Below are 27,923 nucleotides of genomic sequence, written 5' to 3' on the forward strand. Positions count from 1 at the left end.
ACTGTTTTTTTCATAAACTTAAAAAAAAAAACTGTATTTACACAACTTTTTTTTTTTTGTTTCGAAAAACTTTTTTTTCTCACAAAAATGGTTTTTTATACAACTTTTTTTAACATGAACTATTTTTTTTTTAAAAAAAACTGTTTTTAATTTCACTAAATTGTTATTTTCTTTCAAAAAAAGGATTCAAATTATTATCATAGTTTTTAGAATTTTGTAGTTTGAAAAAGTGATGTAACAAGTTTTGGTTATCCAATTTTGATTATTACATAGTGGATCTCTACATTGCTAACCTTAAGAATGTCTAAAATGGATAATCAAAAGGTGATATGGCAAATTTTGGTTATCTAATTATGATTATTACATTGTGGATGTTCTGAGAATCCATAATAAATGGTTGCCGACCACTTTCAAGAAGCTGAGGCTATCCTTCTACAACAATGCCACATCCACCACACAAGTCCACCACACGCTACGTGGGGCCTACTATGGGCCCTACAAAAATACAAAAAAAAATCCATAAATTTTAAAATATTATTTTTATGGGGCCAAATCAACTTCAACGGATATCGGTGGGTATTTTTTTTGGATTCGTAGGGGCAAAACTGCTCAACTGTTCAGTTTTGCCTCTGTGAATTCAGAAAATATACCTACCAATATTCGTTGGAGCTGATTTTTAATGGGGCCCCATAATAAAATATTTTAAAATTTATGAATATTTTTCTATATTGTTTTGAGGCCCAAAGTGCGGTGGAAGGCTTGTTCCTAAAAATAAGAACTTATTTTTTGTGTAATAAGAAGGCTTGTTCCTAAAAATAAGAAGGCTGGTACTTATTTTGGAAGAATTTATATAGGTACTGATCGGCCGGGGAGGAAAATCGTACCGGCGGCCGCGTCGGGCAGTCTCCGGCCACCGGACGGCCGATCCGAGCCGTCTAAAAATTCTATAAAAAAAAAACGAGGGGGCCAACGCGGGAATCAATGGCATCCGAGGTGTGTAGGGTGCTTGATCTGAGCACTCCTTTTCCGTGTAGGGTGCTTGATCATATATACACGGAAAAGGGGTGCTCGGATCAAGCACCCTACACACCTCGGATGCCATTGATTCCCTCGAAAGCCCCCTCCGGTTTTTTTTTTAAAATTTTTGGACGGCTTGGATCGGCCGTTCGGTGGCCGAAGCCGGCCCGGCGTAGCCGCCGTACGATTTCCCTCCGCCGGTGCTCATTATCATATTAACAGTCTTATTTTTTGTATAAGGCAATTTCAAACTCAAAAATCATGTGCTTACGCAAATAATTTTCCTATCACTATGGATCTTATTTGATAGATCTCATTGAGATCTTTTATACGGTGCAAAACAAATTGATTTTTGTTTTTCATTTACATTATTTTTGAGTTTGAAAATATGAAAGGAACTTCTTATTTGGATTTTGTGGAATGATCCTTTTTATTTTTGAATGAGAAGTGGCAAAATAAGTACTTTTTTTTAAGAAGGTTTCTGGAACCGAGCTTCCGTTCCAGAAACCTTCTTAAAAAATAAGCAGCTTATTTCACATTTTCAAACTAAAAAATAAAGTAAATGGAAAATAACTTTTCAATTTTTTTTGCATCGTATAAAAGATCTCATCAAGATCTTTCAGAAAAGATCCATATTGCATATTTTTAGATTTCAATAAGCCCATAATATTTGAGCTTGAAATTGCCTTCTTAAAAAATAAGGGCTTTTTTTTTGTTCCGGAACGGACCCTAAGACTTAGTGATCGTTTTAGGTGGGCTAGTCTTCCTCGAGGATCAGAGTTGACGGGTAACCGGACAGGACAAGTCCTAAATCACACGAAGATTTTATGGAAAGAATAGCAATGATGACTCCTAACCATGTCCTAAAAGAAGAGTAATTAACTAGCCTTAGGGACCTTAGGGTGGTTAGCCCATTCGCCTATAAAAATACCCGAAGTCGAGACAACACAAGGGACGTGAACAAACAAGTACCAAGTGAGCATTGTAAAAGTATGTACATCAGCTTCTCTATATCACACTTTTAGGTAAAATAGAGAGAAATTTCTCAAAAAAAAGGCTGCACCAGTCTAGCTATCAGCATAAGTATTTTACAAATGGGCACTGTAGCAACGGAAAAAATAAACAAATATTATCTCTCTGATGCACGCCTGTTATTTTCTCTCTCCTCCAAGAACCAAACCCAGTCTTCTTCTCTCTCCTCCAAGAACCAAACCCAATTTTATATAATTCTTAAATAGTGATGGAGAGAGTAATAGAGAAGATTGTTGTAGTGTGCAAGTAAAAAATGAATAGGTAAAATAGATTTTGCACTTTTTAACTAAGTAATATACCTATCATTGGTGTACATGCCCTAGGATAGAAAACTACTTTTCCATTCCACTGCATACAATCGTTAGTTCTCGGACAAGAGTGTCCGGTCACTAGTTTGCCCTTGAGTGAAAACTAATTTGACAGTGGGAGGGCATTTTCAGTTGCCACCGTCCGCCGAAAAAAGAGGTGGAGAGATCAATGTCTTCCCGGCAGGAACTCAAATGAGTTAATAGTACTTGATAGATTTCAAATTTGAAATTTTAAAAGAGAGCAAGCCACTGAATCTTAGGTCTTGATCACAAGGCCGACCTCTAAAACCGCCAAAATGTACCCCGAGATCCGACACACAATAACCAAAGTTATGCCTTGCACTAGTATATACACAAATGATATTTCTCTTATAACATTTTCATGGGTTTTGGACGTAAGTCCCATAGGCACATGATACATACTATATATTTTCCTTCATTTATGTTTGTTTTGTATGGGAAATCTAAGTTTGAAATACTAGTCATAGACCCTTCATTAATTGTTTTCAAAAAGAATCAACTTTTTTTTTCGTTTTGCACAGAAATACCCCCAATCAAACATATACATTTTCCTCACAAAAACGTTCATCATATAAGTGTAAAATTAATTGATTCGTATTTCCCTCCACAATTGGTTTGGCTCCCTCCATATGGCCCATATCAAAAGTGTTTGTCCCCTCCATTTTTTGGGCCTTTCACCTTCCATCTTCGATGATTGTGGCCGCACCACCATCTCTTGAAGCCAGCGTGCTATGTTCAGTTTGTTACCATTAGCAACGAACTTGGTCTCCATGGTCATCCCTCGCTTTTAGACAACATGACCCTCGCTTTTAGACAACCTTTGGATTGGAGGTATACCTCATATTCCGGCATTGGGGACTTCTCCAAACCCAATCCCTGACATATTTAATCCATCAATGATTTCAAACTCAAAACGCGTTGATCAAAATCCAACCATTCAACTAATCTGAGCTTAATTAGTGGACACGCCGGAGTTGGCAATGAGCTCACCGACACCACCTGAGAAGTGATTATGATTTCAAAAGTACTTCCCCTAGAGATTTGGATCATCCAACAAAGGCCAAAAATGGAAGAGGCAAACACTTTTGATATGGTACATATGGAGGGAGCCAAACGAATTGTGGAGGGCAAAAGGAACCAATTAATTTTGAGGAATGCTAGGTACAAAGAAAAAGTACCTAGAAATCACCCAAAATAGGGGCTTCTTACCGTTAATAAAAGTCTATTAATGGTCATAAACATCTCTAATAGTGTATTATGGGTAATTTCCGGGTACTTTTCTTCGTACCTAGCACTTTTGATTAATTTTACACTTATATGCCGGAATTTTTTGGAAGGAAAATGTGTATGTTTGATTGAGGGTATTTCTATCCAAAACGAAAAAAGTTGATCATTTCAAAAACAATTAATGAAGGTTTATGGCTAGTGTTTTAAACTTAGATTTCCCCTGCAAACAAATATAAATGAAGGAGAATATATAGTCTCTATCACGTGTCTATGAGGCATACGTTAACAAAACCCCATTTTCATATTTACAAGCCAATTGTGAGTTGAATTGTTACCAGTATATTTTATTTGCCGTCATCCCCTTCACTTTTTCATTCAAATAACTCAAAAAACCATAAAATAAAATAAAATCATAGAATCGTTGTTCTATTGAAAAGATACATATACTCGTATAACTAGTGATCAAAAGTATAGACTCTTTTCGAGCCATGCTTGAAAGAGAGAATAAGAAAAAGCCTTAAGGATGCATAGTAGCAAAACTGGTTGATTCTTACGGTCTATTTATTTGGACTTATATTGTTTTTTTGTCCTTACTTATCTGAAATTATATACACTCCATCTTTTACTTATTTATTTTTATGCATTGAAAGACATTGTTGCAAACTCATACTCCATCCATCCCAAATTTTTAGTTTTTTTTGGAGTTTGTGACACTTTTCAATTGATTATATTTTGTAATCTATGAGATTTTAGGCCATCTTGAAAACTTTGTTTAATACTCCATCTGTTCCAAATTATTAGTTATGTTACTATTTGGGGCCTCTAAAAAAATTGGCTATATCTTTTAATTTATAATATCTTTTTATATCAAATATGGATATTGTTTGATAGATCTCAATTAATTTTATTAAACAAAGCTTCGAAATCATAAAAAATATTATAGATTGTGATATATAGATAATTGTTTGAGTGACACAAAAAGTAAAATAAGACCAACAATTTGGGACAGAGGGAGTAGTACTGATCGAGATCTATATTGCATATAAAAAGTATTATCAATTGAAAAATATAAATTAATTTATTATCCGGTTAGAATGGAACGATGGACCAAAAAATGAGGACGGAGGGAGTATAAATATATATAAAGACATAAAAAAATGCTGAAATTCTCAGCAGAATGTACTGTGCAATCGATACATTTTGGAGTCCTAGGGTTTCTTTGAAGATTGAAACCGTTCATATTCTATAACTTGTCAAGACGATCCATTTTAACAAAAGTCACATTAGTTTTTTTTTTTGCTTGGCAAGAAATCACATTGGTTAGATAGTATTTGATAATTTTAACAAAAGTCACATTAGTTTTTTTTTTTGCTTGGCAAGAAATCACATTGGTTAGATAGTATTTGATACCCGATTGGGTTACATTCATCTCAAAATGGAGGCCTATGTATTACAATTTAAGTCTTATTTAATTTGAATGGCAATTCATACGATCCAATTTAGTATTAACGTAATTATGTTTAGGAAGATTTCTACTAAAATTTTGAGTTTGAATGACAACAAGGGCAAGGGCTTGAGACGGTTTGAGATTTGAAGCATCTCTAACTTGTGCTTCAAATTTGGTAATTTTTTTTTTAAGGCTGATAGAGTAACGTGGCACATTCACATTTGACATTCATACACATTGATAGTGTCAAGTTTGTTTAAAGCATCTAAAAAAAACCCAAAATACGATTTTTGATGTTTTGAAACAAATTAATTATTGTCAAATTTATGTAGAGGATCTGACTTCTATTTGAAGGTAAAAATTACTACTCCACCCACGTAAGATTTGGTTCCAATGGGCTAGAGCCTATATATATATATGCATCTAAAAGACCGGGGCCATAGATATCCATGTACTCATCGCGTGCATACATCGTCGCCGAAAACTCGTCCGGAGAGCAGAGCATCCAAATGTTTGACCCAACCAGGTGAGACTCTCTCTCTCTCTCATAGAACTCTCTCATCTCACCCATTTTTACCCCTTTGCTTTCGATTCCCATTCCCCTCTCGTTCGCCCTCACAACTTTATACACGCATGCATATATACACATTGGGTTTTGGGAACCCTAGAATCAGAATTTAAGCTGAATAGTATAGTACTTTGCTTTTTTTTTTTTTTTTTTTAAAGGTTTGATATGTTGTTTAGGTGTTGAATGAATGATTGAGGCCTCATAAACCATGTTGAATGAATAAGGCTACATGCACCAAACAAGCTTGAACACATAACTTTTTTAAGTTTTCAAAGCTTAAACGACCTGCTACTCAGTTTGATTAGCTTGGCTCATCTTTAAAAAATTTGTGAAGCTCTTTTAAGTTTTCAAATCAAGAATGAACAAACCCACTACTAATCCGGGTGTTTTGCAGCCGTAGCTATGTCTGAGATTTGGTTCATATTTGGCTTACAAGCAGGGCCGCCCTACGGGCCAAGAGGCCGTCACCTTAGTCCTCTCCTCCAACATGTGTAAAAACTAGGGCCCCTAATTTCCTTTAGTACTCAGTATACAAGTGCAGAAGTAAAGAAAGGATAAGAGAAGTATAAGAAGAAATCAACTGCAAAGTGCTTACTACAGCTGCCATGCATTCCTGAAGTCCTTCGCACTCTTTATAGGGGTCAAGCTCTCATACCACTGTCAATGTCACACTCTTAGTTTCCAACTTGAATAGCGACTTCTGCTACATGTTTTACATTTTTGGTTTGATTATGAAATCATAGGAATAGGGGATAGGAAATCGAACATTGCAGCAACATTACAAAAAATCCTCCATGTTTAAGATGCCAATTCTGTTTACCCTTAGTAATCTTTGCAATAAAAATTAAAGTTAATGACATGGAATCATGACTACCCTTTGAGGATTTCTTCTAGAGCATAATGGACTCATGTATTAGGAGACCAAGAAAACTTATAATTTATGATGTTCTTCCCATAATTATAATTTGCTCCTCTTCAATTATATTTCTTCTAGACTGAATCTTCTCAATGGTGTGAAGTCTCTGGTCATTGTTTGCTCCTAAAGTCATGTGTGAAAAAGTAATGTAGCGTCTTTTGGTGAAATGTCACTAAGGGTGCCCTATTATGTAATATTGTAATATATCAAACTCGTTTGTCTTTCAAGTAGAGATGATACACTCAGTAGTTTCCTTTCCACCCCTATCTGGTTGCATTGTGACATTGTCCTAGCATTTTCTTTTTCCTTTATGATTATTGTTTTCTATTTTGTCTCCGCCCCTCTCATTTTCTTTTAACTTCGTTTTCATGGCTTCTCATATTAGTGACTGATAGCTGGTTTTCATGAAGGAATGATTTTGGCAGATAATTGCATTTATCAGACCTGAATACATCATGGACTTAGAAGCATTGCCAATGAGTTGTTTAAAAAATGGAGAGGCTGAGCACAATCCTTATACTCAACATAGAGTCCTCGGTTCGGAGTGTGAGTGTGATAGTAGAAGAAATAGAGACCTCGGTTCTGTTGGAATCAACATTTCTCCTTGCCAGGGTGGAAATTGTGGGGAAGAAAGAGTTTCAACTGCACCAATCAGTGTCAGAGATAGAGCCGAAGACATGGTTGCGAATATCAAGCCAGATGTTAAATCTGTACGGGGAAAAATTTCTTTTTTAAGAAATTTAGGTTCTTGTAACCTCAGTTGCCTGCTTGAGAATTTTAAATTGTCTTTTTGCCATGTTACTTAACTGCAGAAAAAAGCTAGACAACAGAAAAAAATGACATTGGAAGATATGTACAATAACCAGTATGATTTTGATGATGAAGATGATGATAGTGATTGGGAGCCCGTACAAAAACCTGCAGCAGTTGTAAAGTGGTTTTGTGTCAATTGTACGATGGTCAACCTTGGTGATGATAGCCATTGTGATGTACGGTTACATTGTCAACTTGTTTTTTCTGCTTCATACTATGACCTTTGTTTGTTATTTCCTTTTCTATTATTTTCTGGGGGTTGGGGGTGAACGGTGGAATTATCTTTTGTTTTTGTGTTTCTAATGTTATTATCTATTTCTTAGCGGAGAGGTTATTGTCTATAGTTATGCTAAAGCAATCCCTTATATGCAGATATGTGGAGAACATAAAGAATCAGGAATCCTTAAGCATGGATATTTCGCTTCCCCTTTCTTGAAAGAAGCAGGTCTTTCTCAGAATGAGTTAGAAGTAAAAGAAAGATACAAAGGTAGTCGCATATTGTTGCTATTAGATTGTGTCATATTGATTCCTTTGCCGACATAACTGCACCAATGCAGTTGTTAAGAAACTTCTGGCGGTACCTATTATGTTCTTTTGGCTACTAAAGTCAATTGACCTAGTTATGTTTTTGGCAAGAAGTATAGTCAGCATAAATATTTTGAAAATGTTGTGTACATAATGGAGCAAGTGTTTGTATCCATATCGCTTAGGATCCATTTCTTGTGTATGAAAAGCTAGTATCGTGACTCGGTTTATGCACATACTTGTACTTATGTAAGGATTTCCTTACAAGTCATAGGTTTTACGATAGCAGTTTAGTAGCTTAACGAGTCTCCTTATTTCTATTTTCAGCCAGCTTCCTAAATTGACCAATGGTTTTTCCTGTCAGTGATAGGTTTGCATGTTATCATCCAAACAAGTGAATTCTCTGGGTTCCATGTCTCTCTATTTCCTAATGCAAGGACCTCCTCTGGGTTCCATGTCTCCCTATCTCCTAATGCAAGGACCTCCTTCATGGAGAAGTATGCTACTATGAATATTTAAACAGATTCCAACGGCATCTCCTACCGACACACACACACACACTCACTCTTACACACACACACACACTCACTCACTCACTCAATAAGGCTCCTTTGAGCTTGGCGACTCCTCATTCCACAACACCCTAGGTCGGGAGCATGGCCTAGATACCTTGCTCGGGACCAGAGGTGGCATGGTTTGGAGGCTAGAGCAAAGGGATGATCAAGGACTCAAGGCTCACCTCTACGAGGGGATGTCCACCTTGACTGGCTATGAGAGAGGGGGCGTCCACCAACATCTGACACCTAGAAAGATATCACAACCACCGCCTGACATTTGGGAGCCCATATCATATTTACCACCTGACTTGTTCTATGATATAGTCTACATATATGACATATCACTTAATTACCTCTTTGGATTTTATGAGACAGTCCAAACTCTGATTTTAGGAGTCAAAGTGGAGCCTTATCAACATCCACTCCGCCCACCAATGGGGAGGAAGCTTGGCACATGGATTTTCCTTCGCCTCCACGCTTTCTAGTTTCTAGATTGTATAAAGATATCTATTTTCAATATATGCAGGACCTATACGGAGCATTCTTAACTGTTTGGTTGACCAGTCTGCAGTCTCCACTGCAATCTCTCTCTCTCTCTCTCTCCCCCCCCTCTCTCTCTCTCTCTAAGGCCACCTTGAGCTCTCTCCAGCTCTACCTCTGGAGGTCTCGAGCCGTTGTAGTGCCACCATAATCCTAGACGGCCACATCAGGTCCTCTCTTACCCGTTGCACTCATAGTAATTAAGTGAAAGATTAAAGTAATTCCATAATTTTGTTGTAGGTATCCTTATCGAACTACTTTAGGACGTGCAACGTCTACTTTTTCCAGCTAATTATTACCTTTGTACTGCATTATTCCTTAATCTTAGAGATTTTTGGTACCTAAAAAAGTATTTCTGTCCCACCCTTCAATCCACAAATCATGCATAACCATGCTTGTTGAGATGGTAACGCTCTCTTTAATGTTTACTGAACATATCATTAAAAAAAGCTGTGTGCTAATTAATACATGTACAGTCAAACTCATTCATTCTTAGCAATTAAATGTGTGACTTAAAGTAATTTCTTTAATTATCATTTCATTGTTCCAAAAATATTCTTAAAAAAAAAAAATGATTCTATGACTTTTTACCTGCTCAAGAGTGGATGTCTCATACTGTATTGTTATAGCATGTGGTGAATTTTGGCCTGTGCTTATATATCTTGACCAAATGTCTTTGACATGGTCATGTTTGAATTTTGCAATGATAGATAACAAAATAAATGCCAGAGACCAAAAAGGGGGTTTATTGGAAGGCAGTTTTATTGCACTATATCGAAATAGCATCTTATGCTTCCTTATAACATATGATACCTTTTTTGCTTTGACTTGAGTACATTCAAAGCGTCAAATTTATCTACTACCTAGTGGGAGGGGACATGATTGCCTGGATTGGGACCCAGGACCTGTAAGGTGGCTATGAAGCCCCAACAGTTATGGCAGACCATCACCTTTCGATTAATATGCTTGTTAATTCTTGTAGTTGGTAACTGTTGATTCACATTCTGCAATTTGTTCACTGCCATCGTACTCAATTTCTTCTGTGTGTAGATCCATGCTCACAAATTTCAGAATCAGGCAAATTTACTGCTGTAGGGTTTGATGAGAGAATGTTGCTTCACTCAGAAGTAGGTGCTGCTTTCCTGCTTGTAATTTTTGTAAATTTCAGCTAGAATTGAACGATATAGCTTAGAATTAATACACGTACATCTATCTGCATTTTGGTTCATTGTATGATATGATTAATGCCACGATGGTATCTTTGGGTGTCCATGTTTTTGCATGGTAAATTAGTTTCCTTATTAATAGAAGTGAATGATCTGCTAGATGTTGATCTTACAAGAAGTTGACAGCACTGTGTTTGTTTTATATATATGGTACTTCTAGATATCATGATAGCATAGACATCGAAAACATTATTTCGTTACATGCAACGAGAATATTGTTAGTTTTCCGTAAGTAAATATATAGCGAAGTGTTGAGTATTGATTCGAAGAATACATGTTCTGGGTTCTTGCAACTAACAATGGGTTACCTGTTCATTGGGCTGGTGAAAACACTAAAGTTTTGGGGTAGTACCTGAGGAACTGGTCAGTAAATCGCTCTATCAATATCACCCAAACCTGATTAAAATACCCCATTGTTGGTTTCTTAATTTTTCAATGTCTGGTTTTAGAATTCTCTTAAACTCGACTTTGGTTGCTATGTAATTATACGTTGATTCTTTGCCAAATACTATCTCTCAGTCACTGGGTTGGAAACTCTGCTGTAGCATGCCTTGATATGGGTGCTGCAAGCCTCAGTTTTCAAAATTTTAACCTGCAATCTTGTTGCCGCAAGTGATGGGCAATATACATCCCACATCGACCAGCTTGTGTTCGACCTTTACCCTCTTATAGCTGCATACAAGCGTGGTACCCGTGCTATGCACGAAAGCCCCAAAAAATTCTTTTTTGTTGTATGATATTTACTTCTCATCGATTCAAGATTGAACATTTAAACAATAATTTAATAAAAGAAAAAGTTTGAATGTGAGGGAAACCCTGATGGGAAGTTTGAAAGTTTTTTTTTTTCCCACTCTAAAGTGGGAGAAAATCAAAAGAGATGGAAGATGAATATTAGTGGCTGAGGTGGATTTTCAAGTGATTTCCCCCCCTAAAAAACGAGTGTGCCGTGTGTCATGCACTTGCTTAGTAAGTATTATAGATGATTTATGCCATGTTTACGTATTTTTGATACATTCGTAATTACTGTTAGAAGGGTTTGCGTCTGATTCATGTCATTGATACGGGAGGGTGGGATCTTTTCGGGCATCTGTACATTGTTCCATGCTTTGATGATGAAGATATTGATTGTTAGTAATGCATTTGATTTCCTTATGATTGAATATTAGTCCGCTGGTGATGCTAGTCTTAATCTGGTCACAGCGGTTTCTTATTCTATTAAAGATGACGATTTTACTTCATTTTGTATACCGGCGTAGGTTGAAATGAAGTCACATCCACATCCTGAAAGACCTGATCGTCTTCGAGCTATCACAGCTAGCCTTGCGACTGCTGGTTTGTTGTTTAACCTTTGTTGCTTTTGTCTTTTACTTGTGTTTACAGGGGCTCGTTGTTATATTGTGGGCTGCTCTTCTAAAAAATCCTTTTTGGTATATCCATGTAATATTTGCATCACAAAGTGTAAAGTCTTCATAGTAAATATTTGGGTTAAATACCTAGACACCCCTCGAAGTTTACCCCTTTGTCTCACTCACCCCCTCTTAGAATTTCTCCTACGGTTAGACCCCTTCATTAAAGTTTTCATTTGGAGGACCTAACTCTGTTGGACAGAAAGAATGAAAGACCAAATACCCCCACGTTAGAGAGAGCCCCCCCCTCCCCACCCACCCACCCACCCACGGCCAACCCCTCTCCGGTACCTACACCCCCGAAGCCCTCCTTCAATTCCGTAAAAACTCCAAAACCCTAGTCCCCTCCTTCTCCCACCACCGCCTTCCCCCCTCCCAAACCCTCATTCTCTTAAAAGGCCTCCTCAAGCCAGTTCCCCTCCCAATTGGCTGGGATAGGGCTGGGGAAATCGATCCCGGATCAAGCGACCATAAATGGCATCCGAGCCAGGAGGGAGCGGTCGATTATTTGCACCACACTTCTCTCTCTGCAAAATCATTGGAGTGCCGATGGAGATACACAATTTAGGTGAAGGGATTGTCGTCGGGTTCGATGCATATTTCACAGGTGAAGGGATCGTCGTCGGGCTCAGATTGGGAGGGCGGTGGGGGTTGTTCTTGTTGGGTTTTTCGTCGGGTTCGATTGGTTTTGAGTGATGAATGGAGTATTATTGCTGGGTTCTGTTTTTGGGTTTTTTAATTAGAATTTTGTTGCAGAATGGGAAGGGTTTTGGAAGAAGGAGAAACTCTTGGATACGGAGGAGTTTTTTCCAATTGAAACTCACAGACTGTGATTGGATTATTCCCTCAGACTGGGTTTTTGGTTTATTTCGAGTTTAATTGATGGTGGTGGTCGATGGTGGTGTTTTCAAGTTTGATTTCGGTTTGATCGATGGTGGTGTTTTCGAGTTCGATCGATGGTGGTGGTCGCCGGCATGGGTGGTGGTCTCCGGCGTCCATGGTGGTCGGTAGTGGTGATTGTGGTGGCTGGTGGGGTGGTGATGGTGGTGATTTCAGGGGAGAGAGAGAGAGAGAGGGAGAGATAGGGGCAATATTGGAATATTTTATCCTTTTTCAAATAATTTAGGTCAAAATTGTAACATTTCTAGATGGATACCCAACGGAAGGGGTGTACGGGACAAAATTTTTTTAATGAGGGGGTCTCTGTATAGGCGAAATTCTAAGAGGGGGTGGGCGAGACAAAGAGGTAAACTTCGAGGGGTGTCTAGGTATTTAACCTTAAATATTTCCTAGTAAACGAGAATATGAATTAGGATATGCCAAGGGAGTGTCACCCAAGTTCTACGGCAGTCTGTTATATTATATATGTCTCTTTCTGTTCAGTAATTATTTTCCGTTTCACTAAAAAATTTGCATCACAAAGCTTACGGCTGTGTATTAATTCATATGGTTTCCGCTGTTCCCCAAGAAGATTGCCATTAACTTTTGCAGGTATATTTCCCGGACGATGCTTTCCAATTTCTGCAAGAGAAATCACAGAAGAAGAACTGCATATGGTAAATAATGAGCTCGATCTTGAAGTTAATACTAGGGCTGGATTAAAATTCATCAGATAATTGTGAGTCCATGTGTCAGATCTGGCATCTGAGACTTCTTTGAGGAAATAAATTGAAACATATATAATAAAGATGACAGCAGACAAAAATTTCTGTTGGGGAATGTTTCCTATCTTTTGTGTTTGGAAAGATGATAACAATAAGCTGGGCTTATTTTCTCTGTCTTGTATATTTGGCCAAACCTCTACAGTTCAATGTTGGAGCTAAAGATGCAGATATCTATCCCATGGGCTTTAACCTAGTGGTAACCTCTTCTTTGAGCATGCAGGTTCACTCCTTGGAGCATATTCAATCTGTAGAGCTTACAAGCCAACTTCTCGCTAGGTGTGTGCTATTATTACTTTTTTCGGTTCAGTTGGGTGCAAGCACAATTGGCAGTGTGGTGATGGGTCATTGTGGTTGTTGACTGATTTCGTTGAGATTAGCCTTTTGATTGTTTTCTCCTGTTGATTGGCAGCTACTTCACACCTGATACATACGCGAATGAGCATTCAGCACGTGCTGCTAGGCTTGCAGCAGGTTTGTGCGCTGATCTTGCTTCAGAAATTTTATCTGGACATGCTAAAAATGGTTTTGCTCTGGTAAGAAATGTTCTCAAGTCTCCTGGCTTTCTTGCCTATAATAACCTGATCTAAGCAACTCTCACTGCTACAAAATTTTGCATCCCCTCCTCTCTCTGATTTAGGTTAGGCCTCCTGGTCACCATGCTGGTATAAGACAGGCCATGGGGTTCTGTCTCCACAACAATGCAGCAGTTGCTGCATTGGCAGCTCAGGGTGTTGGGGCTAAAAGGGTTCTCATTGTTGACTGGGTAATGTACTAATGCTAACAACTCCTATTTTCTTCTCTTCCTGTTTTTTTTTTTGGATGTTTTCCTTCATAACGATGTAGTTGCTTCTTTCTCTGTCTCTCTGGCTTGATTTATTTCATCAAAAGACTTCTCAACATAATGCTTCCTCACATTAGCTATATCTTACGCACCCTACTGGATGCCTCCGTGCATCTGCAGGTATAATGCTTCTATATAATAAATCAGAATTTGGTCGTTTGTTGCAGGATGTACATCATGGAAATGGCACACAAGAAATATTTGATGGGAGCAAAACGGTGATAATGTAGTTTGTAAATTGTTTGTTAAGTTTGAAACTTCTTTTATGTGATGAAGTGGTAGACGTTGGCTAGAATAGTTTATATTTGGATGGAAGAGGCATGAGCCAATTCACGTGCCTATTTTTGTTGTAATTGTTTGAGATTTCTTGGTAGTGGATTGCTGAAACCTTCAAATTTACCACAATTTGGATTTTGCAAGATAAGATTCATGCACTAAAGTCTTTTCTGGGGTGTCACATTTCATCCACCTTTTGGCCTTTTTTTTAAAAAATAAATATATCCTGTGGTTCGCTGCATGTACAATGATGCTTTTAAGTGCTAGTGCATTTGGTTGTTTTTTCTAGAGCTAATGAGATTGAACCCATTTGTAGGTCTTGTATGTCTCCTTACATAGGCATGAGGGGGGGAAGTTCTATCCCGGCACTGGCGCAGCTCATGAGGTAGTTTTTGTACTTTTTGATAGGCAGATATGAGAGCGTGGCTGATGGTTTTGGCTCTTTTCAGTTTTCTATTTGCTTGATTCATGTTCTTGTATGAAGATTTCATATGCCTCATTGTTTTGAATATTTCTTCACAATCTATCTTCTGTATGCTACGCTATGTTACATGGATCCTTCATTTTGGCTCAAGTACCCGTATTGATGTGTCCGACACCCGTATCTTTTGGACACTCGGATCCTCTAATTGTTAAGATACTTTCAGAAAAGGAATATCAAATTAGCTGGAACAGCAATATTTTGAGTATTTTACATAGACAAGAAATACGGAAATGGCAAAAACATAATTTTCTTAACCCTTTTTTGTTTGAATACATTTGTAAACATAGTTTATGGTACATAATCTGTGAAAATTATGCAATATATAATACAAACAAGAGTTCAATACGTGTCCCCGTACCCGTACCCAAGTTGGGGACACATATCTACGTATCCTAAGATTTAAGTTTAGGAAGGTCCGACACTTGGACTTGCACCCACACCCGATACTCGCACCTGAGTCCATGTAACACGTAGTTGCCAATTTGAGAACGGAAGCGGAAAATTATAAGGAAACAGAATCACGAAAAGCAAATTGCGATATGTTGTGTGATAAATTGAACAGGATATTTCAAAGAAATGTAGTAAGAACCTGAGAAGTGGCAAATTGTAAGTATAACATTTCTTTCGTGATATGTTAGAACAATGAACAATCACATACAACTGTTCAATAATAAGTTCTGCTAGCTAGGAAAAGTAATAAAATTTATCAGAGCGAGTTCTCAGGAGTTCTTACAACTTTTTTTTAACAGTTTCTAACAAGTTGATTTATGTTGTGCTAAAGTTTCAGAAACGTCTCGGAAATGCTTCTTGAGATTTTCCCTTGAAATTGCACAACATCATCTTCATTCTGGAAACAAGTTTCCTGGGAAGCGAGTTTCATTCCTCTAGAAGAGTTTTTTGGTAACTATGGTCTGTTATCTGCAAGTGAATACTTTTATAAAGATATTCAGTAACAGGCCCAAATATATATTTCCATATTTGTTGTTGAATCTGTGATGGTAATTAGACAACCATTACCGCAACAATTTATCCTCTTGCATAAGTGAAGCAAAGTCCCTCGTCGCTTGGGTCTGAAAGCAAGGAGACAACTATTTATCAATTTTTGGCGAAGGTATGGCCTTTCTGCTGTACGCTTTTCTCCATTTCATGGAATGTAGAAAGACTCAAGGATAGATTTGTTAAATTATATGTGCTGCCCCCTAAACTCAGCATTCCCCCAGAGATTCTTTTGCCACATCTCAAACCAGAGTGAAAGGAATGTCATTTGTTCGAGATAAGCAAGCAAGTAGATCTCTACTCTTTTCTCGTAGGTGAAGTCAATTGGCTGTTTGGAGCAGTAAGTCTGTAATGTCAAGGTGCCACAAGGAGGTGTACCTCCGAGTACTGCTCAAATACATAGTCTAATGAGTTGTTTAACTTGCTTAACCACAAACTCACCCTTCCTGGATAGGAAGGAGTGCACCTTGTTGAACAACCTCATTGAAAGTAGCGCTTAATACTGTGTCTCTCTTCTCTCTTCTTTTTGGAAGAAAAAAACTCCCGGGTTCTTTACTTTTGACTTCTCTCTTTCATCTTGTACTAAATTTATTATTTCAGTTTTTTGTGACCCCCTAAACTATAAAGGCAGGAGTCATTAGTCAATCAATTTTTACTTCCATTTGGTCGGAAGGGAGGTATATAGATGTGTAATTCTATTTGGTTGATTTCATCTCCTTGCACTCTTTGGACTTGAGGAAAACAAATCAATTGATACTCTATTGGTAGCGGAAAATTCGGGGACCATGTATGACCAATATTGTGGGACTGGCAACATGAATTTGCACTTCCAGTTTCTACCGTTTCAAGACAAGTTCTGGGCTCCTTTCATTGTACTTTTTATAGGAAATATTGCTTTATTGGAGAAGATGAGGAGAGGCGACACTATAATGGCTGGACACATTGTCTCGTGTGTGTCCTTGGCACGTCATTGCTGAACTCCACATGTCAACCTGGCTCTAGGAACATGGAAAAGGATACCCTCAGAAATCATGCCCATGTGGCAGAGAACTTAGTATTGCCGTGGTCTTGCATACTGATGGGCAATTTTGTAGTTTCCCCTGGTAGTTAGGAGTTAATTGATGTCTTTCAGTCAATTACTTGTCAGGTTATGTGTTCAAAAAATTAGATAGTAGCGCTCTTTTATTTGGTGCGTATTTGTTGCACCCATAGTAATCAGAACCATACCATTCACGATTCATACAAAAACGAAATGAATCATACGATTCATTTCATACGATTCACATGATTCACGATTCAAATGAAATGAATATGTAGGTTAATTGAGATTGGGATGGAATTGGCAATGAATCATACGATTCACGATTTGATTCACAATTTCCACTTCAATTGATTCTTGAAACTATTATGCCTGACTAATTGATAACCTTTTTTTTACCTCTTTGCTTTTTTTTTTTTCCCTTCTTTCTTAAATGGAGAATGTAACTTATTTAGCTTGAATATATGCAATACCCATGCAAAAGTATGTTGATCCTTTGGTGATTTGAGAATTTAATTGGATCCAATTCTTGACATTTTTAGTAGAATTTTCCCTCAACAATGTCAAAATACATCTACTAATGATGTTTACAGCTAAAATAACCTTCATTCATGAGCTATTTGTTGCTATTTTGATAAAATAAAGTTAGTCTAGTAGGATATGAGTCATATCAGATAGACTCGATGTTTGTTACAGACTCTCGTACTTTTCTTGAGCAATAGATATACATGACTTTATGAATCTTGTCGAGTATAATAATATAAGTATGAATGCATGTCTTTTTAAATATATTTTTTCTTCTGAATTCTTGTTCTAGTTGATACCTCATTGCAAAATAGACTATGCTATGTAGGATTATGCATTAAAGCCTTGAACTCCATCTGTGGTGATACAAGCAAGTTTCTTATCTATTAAATAATCATTCAAAATGAACCTTTTTTTTTTGTTTTTGGCTTGAACTTTTGATATATGTTACAATCTTTAGTATCCTGAATTCATGGATGTCTGTGTTATATGTTTTGAAAATTTTGACCCTGTCGTTACAATTCACGATTTGGAAAAGGGTCTAATCCAATTTGTAACAACCTTGGACTTCCACATGCGTTGTTATGTGCATATTTTGAATTTGCCTGTCAACAAAAGATCGATATAATAAAAGGTGTTGAGTTTTGAAGTTCTTACAGGCAAAATATTGTTCTATTTACTCCTTTTTGTTTTAGTTTTAGCAATTGAAACGAAGATTTGAAGTAATGTTTTTTTGGTTGGGATGCTTTGCTTTCTCTTTAGTGTCATTCTTCTTCAATTTTGTTGTTCAGGTACAGGTTTATTTTATGAAAGCCCGATCCCTACTGGGAGGCGGGTTTGGTAGTTCGTCCAATATCCCCATTGGGCATTGGAGCAGGGATGGTAAAAAATCACCCGATTGGGGATCGGGGGTGGGATAGGATCCCCAATCCATATACTATCCGTTGCCATCCTTGCCCCATATCTTCACTAGGAATGCGGTTCTTTTAGAACCATTCTCTCTCTCAATTGCTCTGCTGCGTATCTTTCCCTCTGTTCTTCAGAACTACTGCATACCTCTTCCGTGTTTTACCACATTCCTCTTTTCCTGCCGAAACCCTTGTACAGCCATGAGTCCCACAGTAGGACTCAAGAAAAAAGTAGGCATGATAATTTAAACTATATCAAGTATAGCTGAAGTACAGAATGTTGCAGTTATGTATGTGCAAAATACTCTCTTAAAGAGCTGCAAACAAGAGGAACTGTGTGCGGTTAAAGATCGTACGTGGACTGTCATCAAAATTAAGAGAATGGGTAGGAAAAATCAATGTCAGAAACACATTTCCGAATTCACTGAAATTTAATTTTTTCCAATAGAACACTTCATATATATTATGAATGGTTCTCTCATCCCTGCAGGGACTGAACTCAAAAATTGGATAATTGTGATCTTTTACTGATTAGAATGCTCTGTCATACTTATGAAAATGGTTGAGACATTTGCTTTGCAACTTTGCCAGCTTTTTATCTTCCAGTGCATCGTCTAGTCTACTTCTACGTCCATTTATCTTATCTGTTTTAATGGGGATGTATCTCTCTTACCCTTTTCAATATGGTGCATGTACTATTGACATTTGTTTAAGTAGTATTTCCACAATAATAGGAAGGGTCACAATTGACTTTTTCTTTCTGCAGGTCGGTAGCATGGGTGCAGAAGGATATTGTGTGAATGTTCCATGGAGTCGTGGAGGAGTTGGAGATAATGATTATCTTTTTGCATTTCAGCACGTTGTCCTACCGATAGGTTATTATTTATTTTCTAATTTAAATGACAGAAGGAATATTTTGCCTTTTCATGTAATTATACTATGAAGTATATGTGACAAAACATATGGGAGAGAGAACGGATTTGTATTACTGAATATTGAGAGTAAATGATTCCAATGCTAGCACAAACTTAAATAGAGAAAAGCCTAGAAATCTATACCCAAAATAGAAGATTACAAAGAGATATGATTACGATATTATCATGATACGATTCTATGCCTAAAATACAAGATACGACGAGATCACGATGCATAATACTTTCACAGTATATAGTTCAGTCAAGAAGCTACTGTCATTTTTATAGTGCATCTACTTCTCTATTGCTTTGGTCTTCTAGTTGTAAAAGAATACAATATTAACAGTGTTGAGTCAATCATTGATGCCCTATATAAACTTTTTTCCGAAAATGTATCTTACTACCTTAGATGAACATCCCCATTACCACTATTGTAAATTGGGAAGAACTGATCAGTTCCTATCAAGAAAGACCAATCAGGGAATTCGTAGACGTATTTGGTGGTTTGCAATCCTTATTAGTTCAAACTTTTTGTGTAATAGGAGAATCTGAGTTAAACTTAAAAAAATTGTTCCTGGTCTGTACCTATCCATCCGAGGACAGAAAAAGTAACTGAGTTCCTTTGCAATATACTGACTAAAATTAAACATGTGACACCTATTATCAGCAGTTTAGTGTTCATTTCAGCTGGTAGGCAAAAAGAGTTAGTCGGATGGTTTTATCTGTTAATTGTGTTGATGAAATTTGTTGATCTTAAGCTCCGTTGCAGACTTAAGTTCCGTAAGGTTTTCAACTCTTCAAGTAATTGGTGTTTTTTCTGTTCTTTGGTTTGGTTATTTTTGTTTGTATATAGGGGCTGTAACTTAGTAGCATGAATAATTGAAGAGAGGAGTTGTGTCTGTGTTAGACCGACACTTCACAAATTCTTGTAGATATGTATCCGATACTTATTGTATCTGTCCTGATTACAACTATTATTATTTTTACTTTCTTCCTAGATTCAGATGTTTGGACAACATGTCTCATGCCCTTAACACCGATTTTCAGATGCGTCCCACTACGCTCTATGCCACAACGCTCTATGGGTTAATGTCTAGCATGTTGTGAAATTAAACTCGTACCCCAAATGTAGCTCATAACAATTCTAACAGGATATGTCAAATGTATGACTAACGTAAGATATGCAGTAGCAGACTTCCTTCATAGGAAAAGGGTGACAAAGATAAGAATGAAGAATGCAAGCATGGGAGTATGCACTATATTCATATTGCTCGTGGAGCTTCATCGTCCACAGTTTCTAATTTTATGTAGAGCTAGTATTATGAAAAATGCATCTGAATTTTTTTTTATTCTATAACTATCAATAGCCCTGCTGAAGACACGAACCATAGAATACTTAGGACTGGTGCCACAGAGACACAAGTTTTCAAATCTCTTTTATTATCTGTCTCATTTGGTTTTATTATCTGTCTGTGGATCATACTTGTGTCGGACTCAGTGTGTATGCGTGCTCAATGTTCTAAAAGTTAGGCGCTAGTCGGGCGGTCGGCCATCTTCGAGCAATTAATCGGTGCATATTAATTAGTTATCGGCTATTAATCGTTAGTTGGACCTAATCGGATAGGCCCCGCTCGCCGATTAATTCCTTGTTTTAGAACACTGTGTTTGCTACAGTTTCAGGTTTGTTGTCACTATTGTCATTACTATGTGCAATACTTGGCTGTTCTTATGGTAGGTGAACTGTCGATGACTTAATTACCTACTTGCGTTATTCATAATACCCAGACATAATACATTTCATTGTGGTTGTTTGGTTACTGGCCTGGAATTAATTTAATAATGTTCAAAACCATATCCATTGCAGCTTCTGCGTTCTCCCCTGATTTCATCATCATATCAGCAGGGTTTGATGCTGCTAGGGGTGATCCCCTGGGTTGTTGTGATGTAAGGATCGCCTTTTCAGCTTAATTCTCTTATCATTTATTGACATCCATTAGTTGTGGGAGTGTCATATGGAAGAACTTTCTGGTTGCTTCTTTGGGACTTTTCAAATGGAAAATATCCCTGAGCTGTTTTCAGCAACTGTGGAAGCATCTTGACAGCTTTTGCAATGAACCACTTTACTTTAACCACATCTTTTATCTATGTTTAAAAAAATATACTTTTTAAGTGGCTTATTTACTGAACAGACCCATGGTTTGTGTCAAATTTGTAGTTTTCAATCAGATAACAGGATTCAAATGTTTATTCTTCGCCACATCAATTTGTAGGTAACCCCTTCCGGATTTGCACAAATGACACATGCGTTGAATGCTATTTCTGGGGGAAAGTTGCTTGTTATTCTTGAGGGCGGGTTTGTGGTTTACTTCTGTTCCTTGGTTTTCAGTTATTTCGAATCGTCGCACTACGTGGAGTGTAATCGATGAATTGTTTTTGTTTGCAGCTATAATCTCCGGTCAATATCATCCTCTGCTACTGCAGTGATTAAGGTGAAATTAATCCTTCAACTCTTAAAGAATTCTGTTTCTATTTTTGGAAATTTCTTCTCCATCCATTATAATTGTTGTTCTAATTAGATACAGTTCTTTTATGTCATTTTTTTTTGTTACCATTTTGAGTGGGGTAGTTTGTGGTGTGTGTTCAACATTTTGAGAGATACTCTATCGTAGTTTCAACTTAACGGGGATATCTTGTCTAGTTTTCACTTCAGAAAAATCATGAATCATGTAAGTTTACCATCTCTTGATGGGATTCTTGACTACGTGATTGATTAGGTCCTAACTCCTAAATTTGCAAGAGTAGATAATGTGTTCAACCAATTAACAGCAAGTGTGGCACGAACTTGAGGTGCAACAAAGTGCCAACAAGGACTATTGGTGAAACTTTGTGTTGTGAAACTCCGTGCCTTTTTCGGGTCAATTAGTGAAACTTGGTGTTGTTCAAAAAAGGAAAGAAAAGAAACTCTGGATGCTGCTAGCTTATTGAAGATCTGTAGATTCTCGTTCTCTGATTTGAAGAGATAATTGGAACAGGAAGGATATCTGCACATATAAGAAATCTGTGACAGTGTGCACAGATCCTTTTTGGACCCGTTTTGGGTCCCAAAAAAATGATCGAAGCCACTCATTTTGTTTATGAATGTTTCGTAAACGCCCTTACAGTCATCCAATTCAACTGATTTTTGGTAGGGACCATTAACAAAATATTTTAAACAGGATAACTGTAAGGGCGTTTGCGAAACATGGAATGAGCGGCTTCGATCATTTTTTTGGGACCCAAAACGGGTCCAAAAAGGATCTGTGCACGCTGGCACAGATTTCTTATGTGTGTGGATAGCACTGACTGAATGGAATTTTGGTTCTGCATCTGGGAGCTCGGAATGACGAAAACGTGAGACATACTTGGGTGGAAATTATTATTGTCATTGAATTTATAATCCGGTAAACATGCTTTTTATAGAGCCTTTTTGTTGATTTGTGTGACTTGTTTTGTATGGCAATTCTTGCTGTCCCTGGTTGATGTTTAGTTGGTTTTGTTACACAGTTATTAGTGTAATGTATTTCTTTTCTTGTATGTGCCTCCTTTTAACTTGTTATCTCTCTGATGAAGGTCTTGCTTGGTGAAAGTCCTGGATGTGAAGCGGAGAATGCAGTGCCATCTAAATCTGGACTGCTAACTGTTATGGAAGTCCTGAAAATTCAGATGAAATTCTGGCCTACTCTGGAACCTGTCTTATTAAAATTGAACTTGCAGTGGGGCACATACGCGCTTCCAAATAGAAGTGAGTGTAATTCTTCTTGTTAGATTTTCCCTCCAAAGTAATCCCTTCTGAGCAGAGGCATGGAATGCCTTATTGTCAGAAAGCCGATGGATACCTTTGTCATCTGGCCTTTTCTATCTTCAGACAGTTCCATATTTGTCAAGTAATAAATGATACGTTCCGCCCAAACATCACAGACCTGCACCACGTTGACCTCTTCCTGCTTGGGTCAGTCCATGTTGGGCTTTGGTAGAGATTCAAGTAATTTGACCATTTGTTTGGGCCATCTAGCAATCAGAATGTTCAGCGACGAGTGTTATTATTTGCATAATATTTGCAATTTTGGAAACTTGGTGAAGTGTAGAAAGTGGATTAAGTGCGTAACAAGGTTCTGAATACCATATCGGTCATGGTACCGGTTTTGTCACTGGTACAGTCTGTACCTGTACCGTTACCATACTGGTCATGGTATTGGTTTTGTCACCTGTACGTATCGGTACCGGTTTATTACCAGATACCTATGTAGCATGAACACGGACACAGTGACATGGGAATTCTAAAAAAATGGGGATACAGACATGGCGGGGGACATGCCACGTGTATATTTATTTATATAATATATATTTTTAAATTTTTTTGAAGTTTAAACTACAAATTGTGAATAAAACGAAATGGATGAGTACTGTTGGTGTCAGAAGATGGATGGACAATCCAAGCTCCTTCTTTAACGGGTTCCTGCAATCAAGTCCAATGACTAGGGGTGTTTCCAGTCGCGGACCCTCCGACGATCAAGTTACAAGTGGTGATTGTAAGTGAGTTTGGCATGGAGAATGGAACAAAGTGCGTACCTGTGTATGTCTCGTGTACCTGTATTTATAGGGGTCTGTGACTGAGTATGCCAGCCCCCAGGTGGTGCCAGATCGTGGGCGAATGGGGTGGTTTCCACGGAGTGGGTGGAAGTTACATCCCCATGAAACAGAAATCAGTGGGGTGATGGAGGTTGTGGGGGAGTGTTAACTGCCTCCCCACGACGCCACCAATCGAGGACAGGCTTGGGTGGCAATCTTGGGGGCGACCCGGAGTCCCTCCGACCGAGCAGGGCATTTGTCGGACGACCCAGATCAGTGTTCGTGCATTGATCTCAGACATAAAGATTATCCCACGTCGAATGGCCCAGATCAGCACCCAGTGCCTCGATTTCCCTTGCCACAGCCTGATTATGAAAGTATCTTCCATGTATCTTTTAACTTAAGGCATAGATTAGGGTATATCTCATCTATGCCTAATCTATGTCTTAATTAGAAAGATACAAAGAAGATACTTTCACAGTTTCTAGTCACGGACCCTCCAACGATCAAGTTAGAAGTGGTGATTGTATGTGAGAGTTCGGTATTGAGAATGGAACAGAGTGCATACCTATGTATGTTATCATGTACCCGTATTTATAGGGGCCCTGTGACTGAGTACATCATCCCCCAGGTGGTCAACCCAGATTGTGGGCGAGTGGGGTGGTTTGCACATAGTGGGTGGAAGTTACATCGCCATGAACCGGAAATCAGTGGGGTGATGGAGGTCGTGGGGGAGTGTTAACTGCCTCATCACGACGCCACCACTCAATGACAGGTTTGGGTGGCGATCGTGGGGGCTTCGCCAACCAGGAGTTCTTCCGACCAAGCAGGGCATTTTCAGCCAAGCAGACTGGCTGATCCGAGCAACAATCTGGACACGTGTTGTTTCCTAAGAGCTCGGTGAAATGTGTTGAGAAATGTACTCATTGAGTACCAAAACCATTCAAACAAAATGAGATATCCATAAGTTCAATACAACCTGTTGGAGTCAGAAAATGGTCAGCCAAGACGAGCTACTTCTTCCAAGTGTTCCTGCAAGCAAGTCCAATGATTGGGGGTGTTTCCGGTGGCGGCTTCAGGAATTCTTCGAAGGGTGTTCAGAAATTGCACTATATTACCTCGAGAAACCACAACTAAATATAAACAAAAAGTTATATATTAATATCTACAATGCAACCCAAAAATATCAAAGTATATGAGCTATTACAATTGTGCTCGACGATTTTCCATATTTTGAAACCGTTAATAGCATCACTATCTACGGTATCAAATACATCACTCTTAATATAAGTGACCAAGCAATCATTCATCCACTGATCTCCCATACGATTGCGCAAATTGCTCTTTATGTACTTTATTGCTGAAAAACTTCTTTCAACTGTTGCAGTGGTGATAGGAAGAGTCAGAACCAATGGTTTGTGGGCTCATATTTTGGGTGGGTGTTCATATACATATATGGGGTGGGTGTTCATTTACATTTGAGTTGGGTGTTTAAAGATAGACTAATACAAAAAATTTACATGTATTATAGCAAAAAAAACTTGGGTGTTCATGCGACCATTCATGGTCACATGTAGTGCCGCCAGTGGGTGTTTCCAGTCGTGGACCTCCGAAGGCTAAGTTAGAATTGGGATTTGAAGATAATTGCTCTGTATTGAAGTGGGAACAGAGTGCGTACCTGTGTATGTCTCATCTACTGTTATTTATAAACACCCCTCACTGTTCGTGCCTTCTCCACGATCATAGAACTGGGTTCGTGGGTGAGTGGAGAGGTTTCTCGATGAGTGGAGCGGTTCCCTTGAAGTGAATGGCGGTTGTATTTCCACGATCTGTGGGTGACTGAAGTGTGGGATATTGTGGGGAACTATAACTTCCCCCCACGATGCTGTAACTCAGGAAAGCCCCCTCGACATGATTGTGGGCTCCCCTGTCGACCAAGGGTTAACCTCAGCCGAGCACTGTCTTCCCTGCCAAGCAGACTGGCTGATCCGAGCAGTAAACAAGACACGTGTCAACCCTTGAGAGTTAGGCTAAATGAGTCCAAAATTATACTCATCAGTTGTCCCCCATTCCCGAGCCGAACAGTCCCAGGTTTGACGAAGGGGATCAAAGCGGCGGCATCTGCACATCTCCCTAGGGTTAATTAATGCGAGTATCAGAAATGTCCTTTCGTAGGCTCAATTTAAGAGACGTCTTCATCCCGACCGTTGATCAGCCGCCCACGTCGAACGACCCAGATCTGGCGTGGTACATACACTGATCCTGCCCCTACACCTTGCCCACGTTCAACAAACTGGATTAGCCTTTGTTGCCTGGATTCCTGCACGATGCAAGCCTATATTTAGGGCTTCTCTTCTTCGTCCCAAACACACCAGACCCTCTTGATTTCTTCCATTGCCATTCTCATCACTTGTCCCCAAGCATTGCCACAGACTCCTGGTACACTCTTCCCCCTTATCTTCTCCTCTTTTTTTTTTACCTTCCCAAGTCCGGATCACTCAGCAAATCCCGAAATTGCCCTTAGGATTCCCTGAGCTTCCATTCCCTTTACTTCTCTCGAGATTCATCCTCCAGAAGTTTTTTCTGCTTCTAGGTTGTGGTGCGGTCTAAGTTTACGCGCCAGTTTCCATAAACCTTTTCCCCCTCTACACGAATACACGAGTAACGAGCCTTACCTTCAAGTAGCTGAGAATCAACGGCCATAAAGTTTTATTTTAATTCAAATAAAGCAGAGCGGTTGGCTTGGACTAGAATGTGGAGCATAACCGGGGTCATCTGAGCTATTTTTCAGCGGATTAGCTGCTACAAATAGGGGGAAACAGGGCAGGCTCAAGGCTCTCGCCTCATCATTCAAATTCCAGTCATTATCTACAGTTCCTTAGCTTTTATCTTTTCAGTTTTCGCAACTTTACTTGTTTCCTTTCATTCAAAGACTCCTAATTCCAATATTAGAGAGTTCTAGTTTGTTTTCCTTTCCATTTCATGTACTCTTGTCACTTTATTCACGGCGATATAAGTGGGGCATTTAGTTTGTTTCTTGTTTCATTATTGTTATTCACTGTTAAGTCCTTCACGAGTAAGGCATCATCGAACCAACTTTGACGGGCTTTCCCTGTGACGCAGTTGTTTGTTTGAGAAGTCAGAGAACAGGCCCTATGCATGGACCCATTCACGTTTAGACCACGACACGGTCTTGGCAACGACCTCATCACCACATTTGCTCAACGTTCCCTATCGCCAGGGTACGTTACGCTCTTGAACGTAATGCAAAGACAGGGTTCTTATTGTGGAAGAGCAATCTTCTGTTTTGGCTAAGAGTTTATATGTGGAAGCTGCAATAGGACAGGGCTTATGTTTCTTGTTTCTTTGATAAGTGCGATACATTATGCTTAGAAATACTGCTGTAGTATTTGTCCTACTGCAGGAATGAGGACCCCTAGACCTGTTTAATTACCCTGTTAAAGACATGCAAGATGTTATTTATTCAGAGGTTTAACCTTTTCTTTTACTTGTTTACCAAGTAATTTCTGGGGCTGGATTGATTCCTATTCTATGACCTTCTCGTGCAGAAAAGCTGAAAAAAAAGAGACAGCGGGCTGGAGTGCCGGTATGGTGGCAGTGGGGGCAAAAACGGTGGCTGTATCATCTCTTATCCGGGGACCTTCATGTAAGATTGAAGGGTGTTTGAGTAATGTTTGTGTTATATTCTCATGCATCCTCATCTTCTTTCTTTTGGGTAACTTAATTGTAGTGTGTATCGATGTATCCTAGAGTTTTTGTCCCTCCCTATTATGTGCTCTCCTGTACTGAGTTGACCTTGTTTAGCCCATTTGGTGCTAATGTTTAGATGATCAGTTCCACCACTCTTGCATAGTGAGGGTAATTGGATCTCTGCAATCTATTTAGTTCTTAAAACATAGTGAACCATGGTTGCTTTTAAACAGCTTGAGCTACCTTCATGGCCCAAGGTCCATCAGCAGTCAACAATCTAGCCGCATTATTCGTACTATTTTTGTGGAAGTTACGTTGCATGGGTTTAATGGTTGGGGATTGAGGCATGTGTGG

General features: G+C 38.6%; 1 protein-coding gene across 5 annotated transcripts; it reads left to right on the forward strand.

Annotated features, from left to right (window-relative positions):
• The first annotated feature begins 5,421 nt into the window (after positions 1–5,421).
• On the forward strand, positions 5,422–27,721 carry LOC131335719 (histone deacetylase 15). 5 transcript variants are annotated; one of them, XM_058371194.1, is made up of 18 exons: positions 5,422–5,578; positions 6,947–7,246; positions 7,349–7,525; positions 7,722–7,836; positions 10,022–10,098; positions 11,454–11,529; positions 13,095–13,159; positions 13,488–13,543; positions 13,677–13,800; positions 13,905–14,030; positions 14,276–14,326; positions 14,701–14,769; positions 19,103–19,211; positions 21,115–21,194; positions 21,521–21,603; positions 21,694–21,739; positions 22,860–23,037; positions 27,433–27,721. In XM_058371194.1, the coding sequence occupies exons 2-18, from the start codon at positions 6,992–6,994 to the stop codon at positions 27,627–27,629; spliced, it is 1,884 nt and encodes a 627-aa protein (XP_058227177.1). In that variant the 5' UTR covers positions 5,422–5,578; positions 6,947–6,991; the 3' UTR covers positions 27,630–27,721. The 5 variants fall into 5 exon arrangements, with proteins under 5 accessions (XP_058227177.1, XP_058227180.1, XP_058227179.1 ...); XM_058371197.1 differs by having other exon boundaries at positions 22,860–23,031; positions 27,428–27,721; XM_058371196.1 differs by having other exon boundaries at positions 10,049–10,098.
• The last annotated feature ends 202 nt before the right edge of the window (positions 27,722–27,923 follow it).

The sequence above is a fragment of the Rhododendron vialii genome, chromosome 8a, assembly GCF_030253575.1.
Source record: "Rhododendron vialii isolate Sample 1 chromosome 8a, ASM3025357v1".
NCBI classification, from domain to species: Eukaryota; Viridiplantae; Streptophyta; class Magnoliopsida; order Ericales; family Ericaceae; genus Rhododendron; species Rhododendron vialii.

Excerpts from the sequence above, each read along its gene's own strand:
- LOC131335719 (XM_058371194.1), top strand. The coding sequence starts at position 6,992 with ATGGACTTAGAAGCATTGCCAATGAGTTGTTTAAAAAATGGAGAGGCT. Across the intron at positions 7,526-7,721 it reads GTGATGATAGCCATTGTGAT|ATATGTGGAGAACATAAAGA; the intron begins GTACGGTTACAT and ends CCTTATATGCAG. Across the intron at positions 11,530-13,094 it reads AGCTAGCCTTGCGACTGCTG|GTATATTTCCCGGACGATGC; the intron begins GTTTGTTGTTTA and ends TAACTTTTGCAG.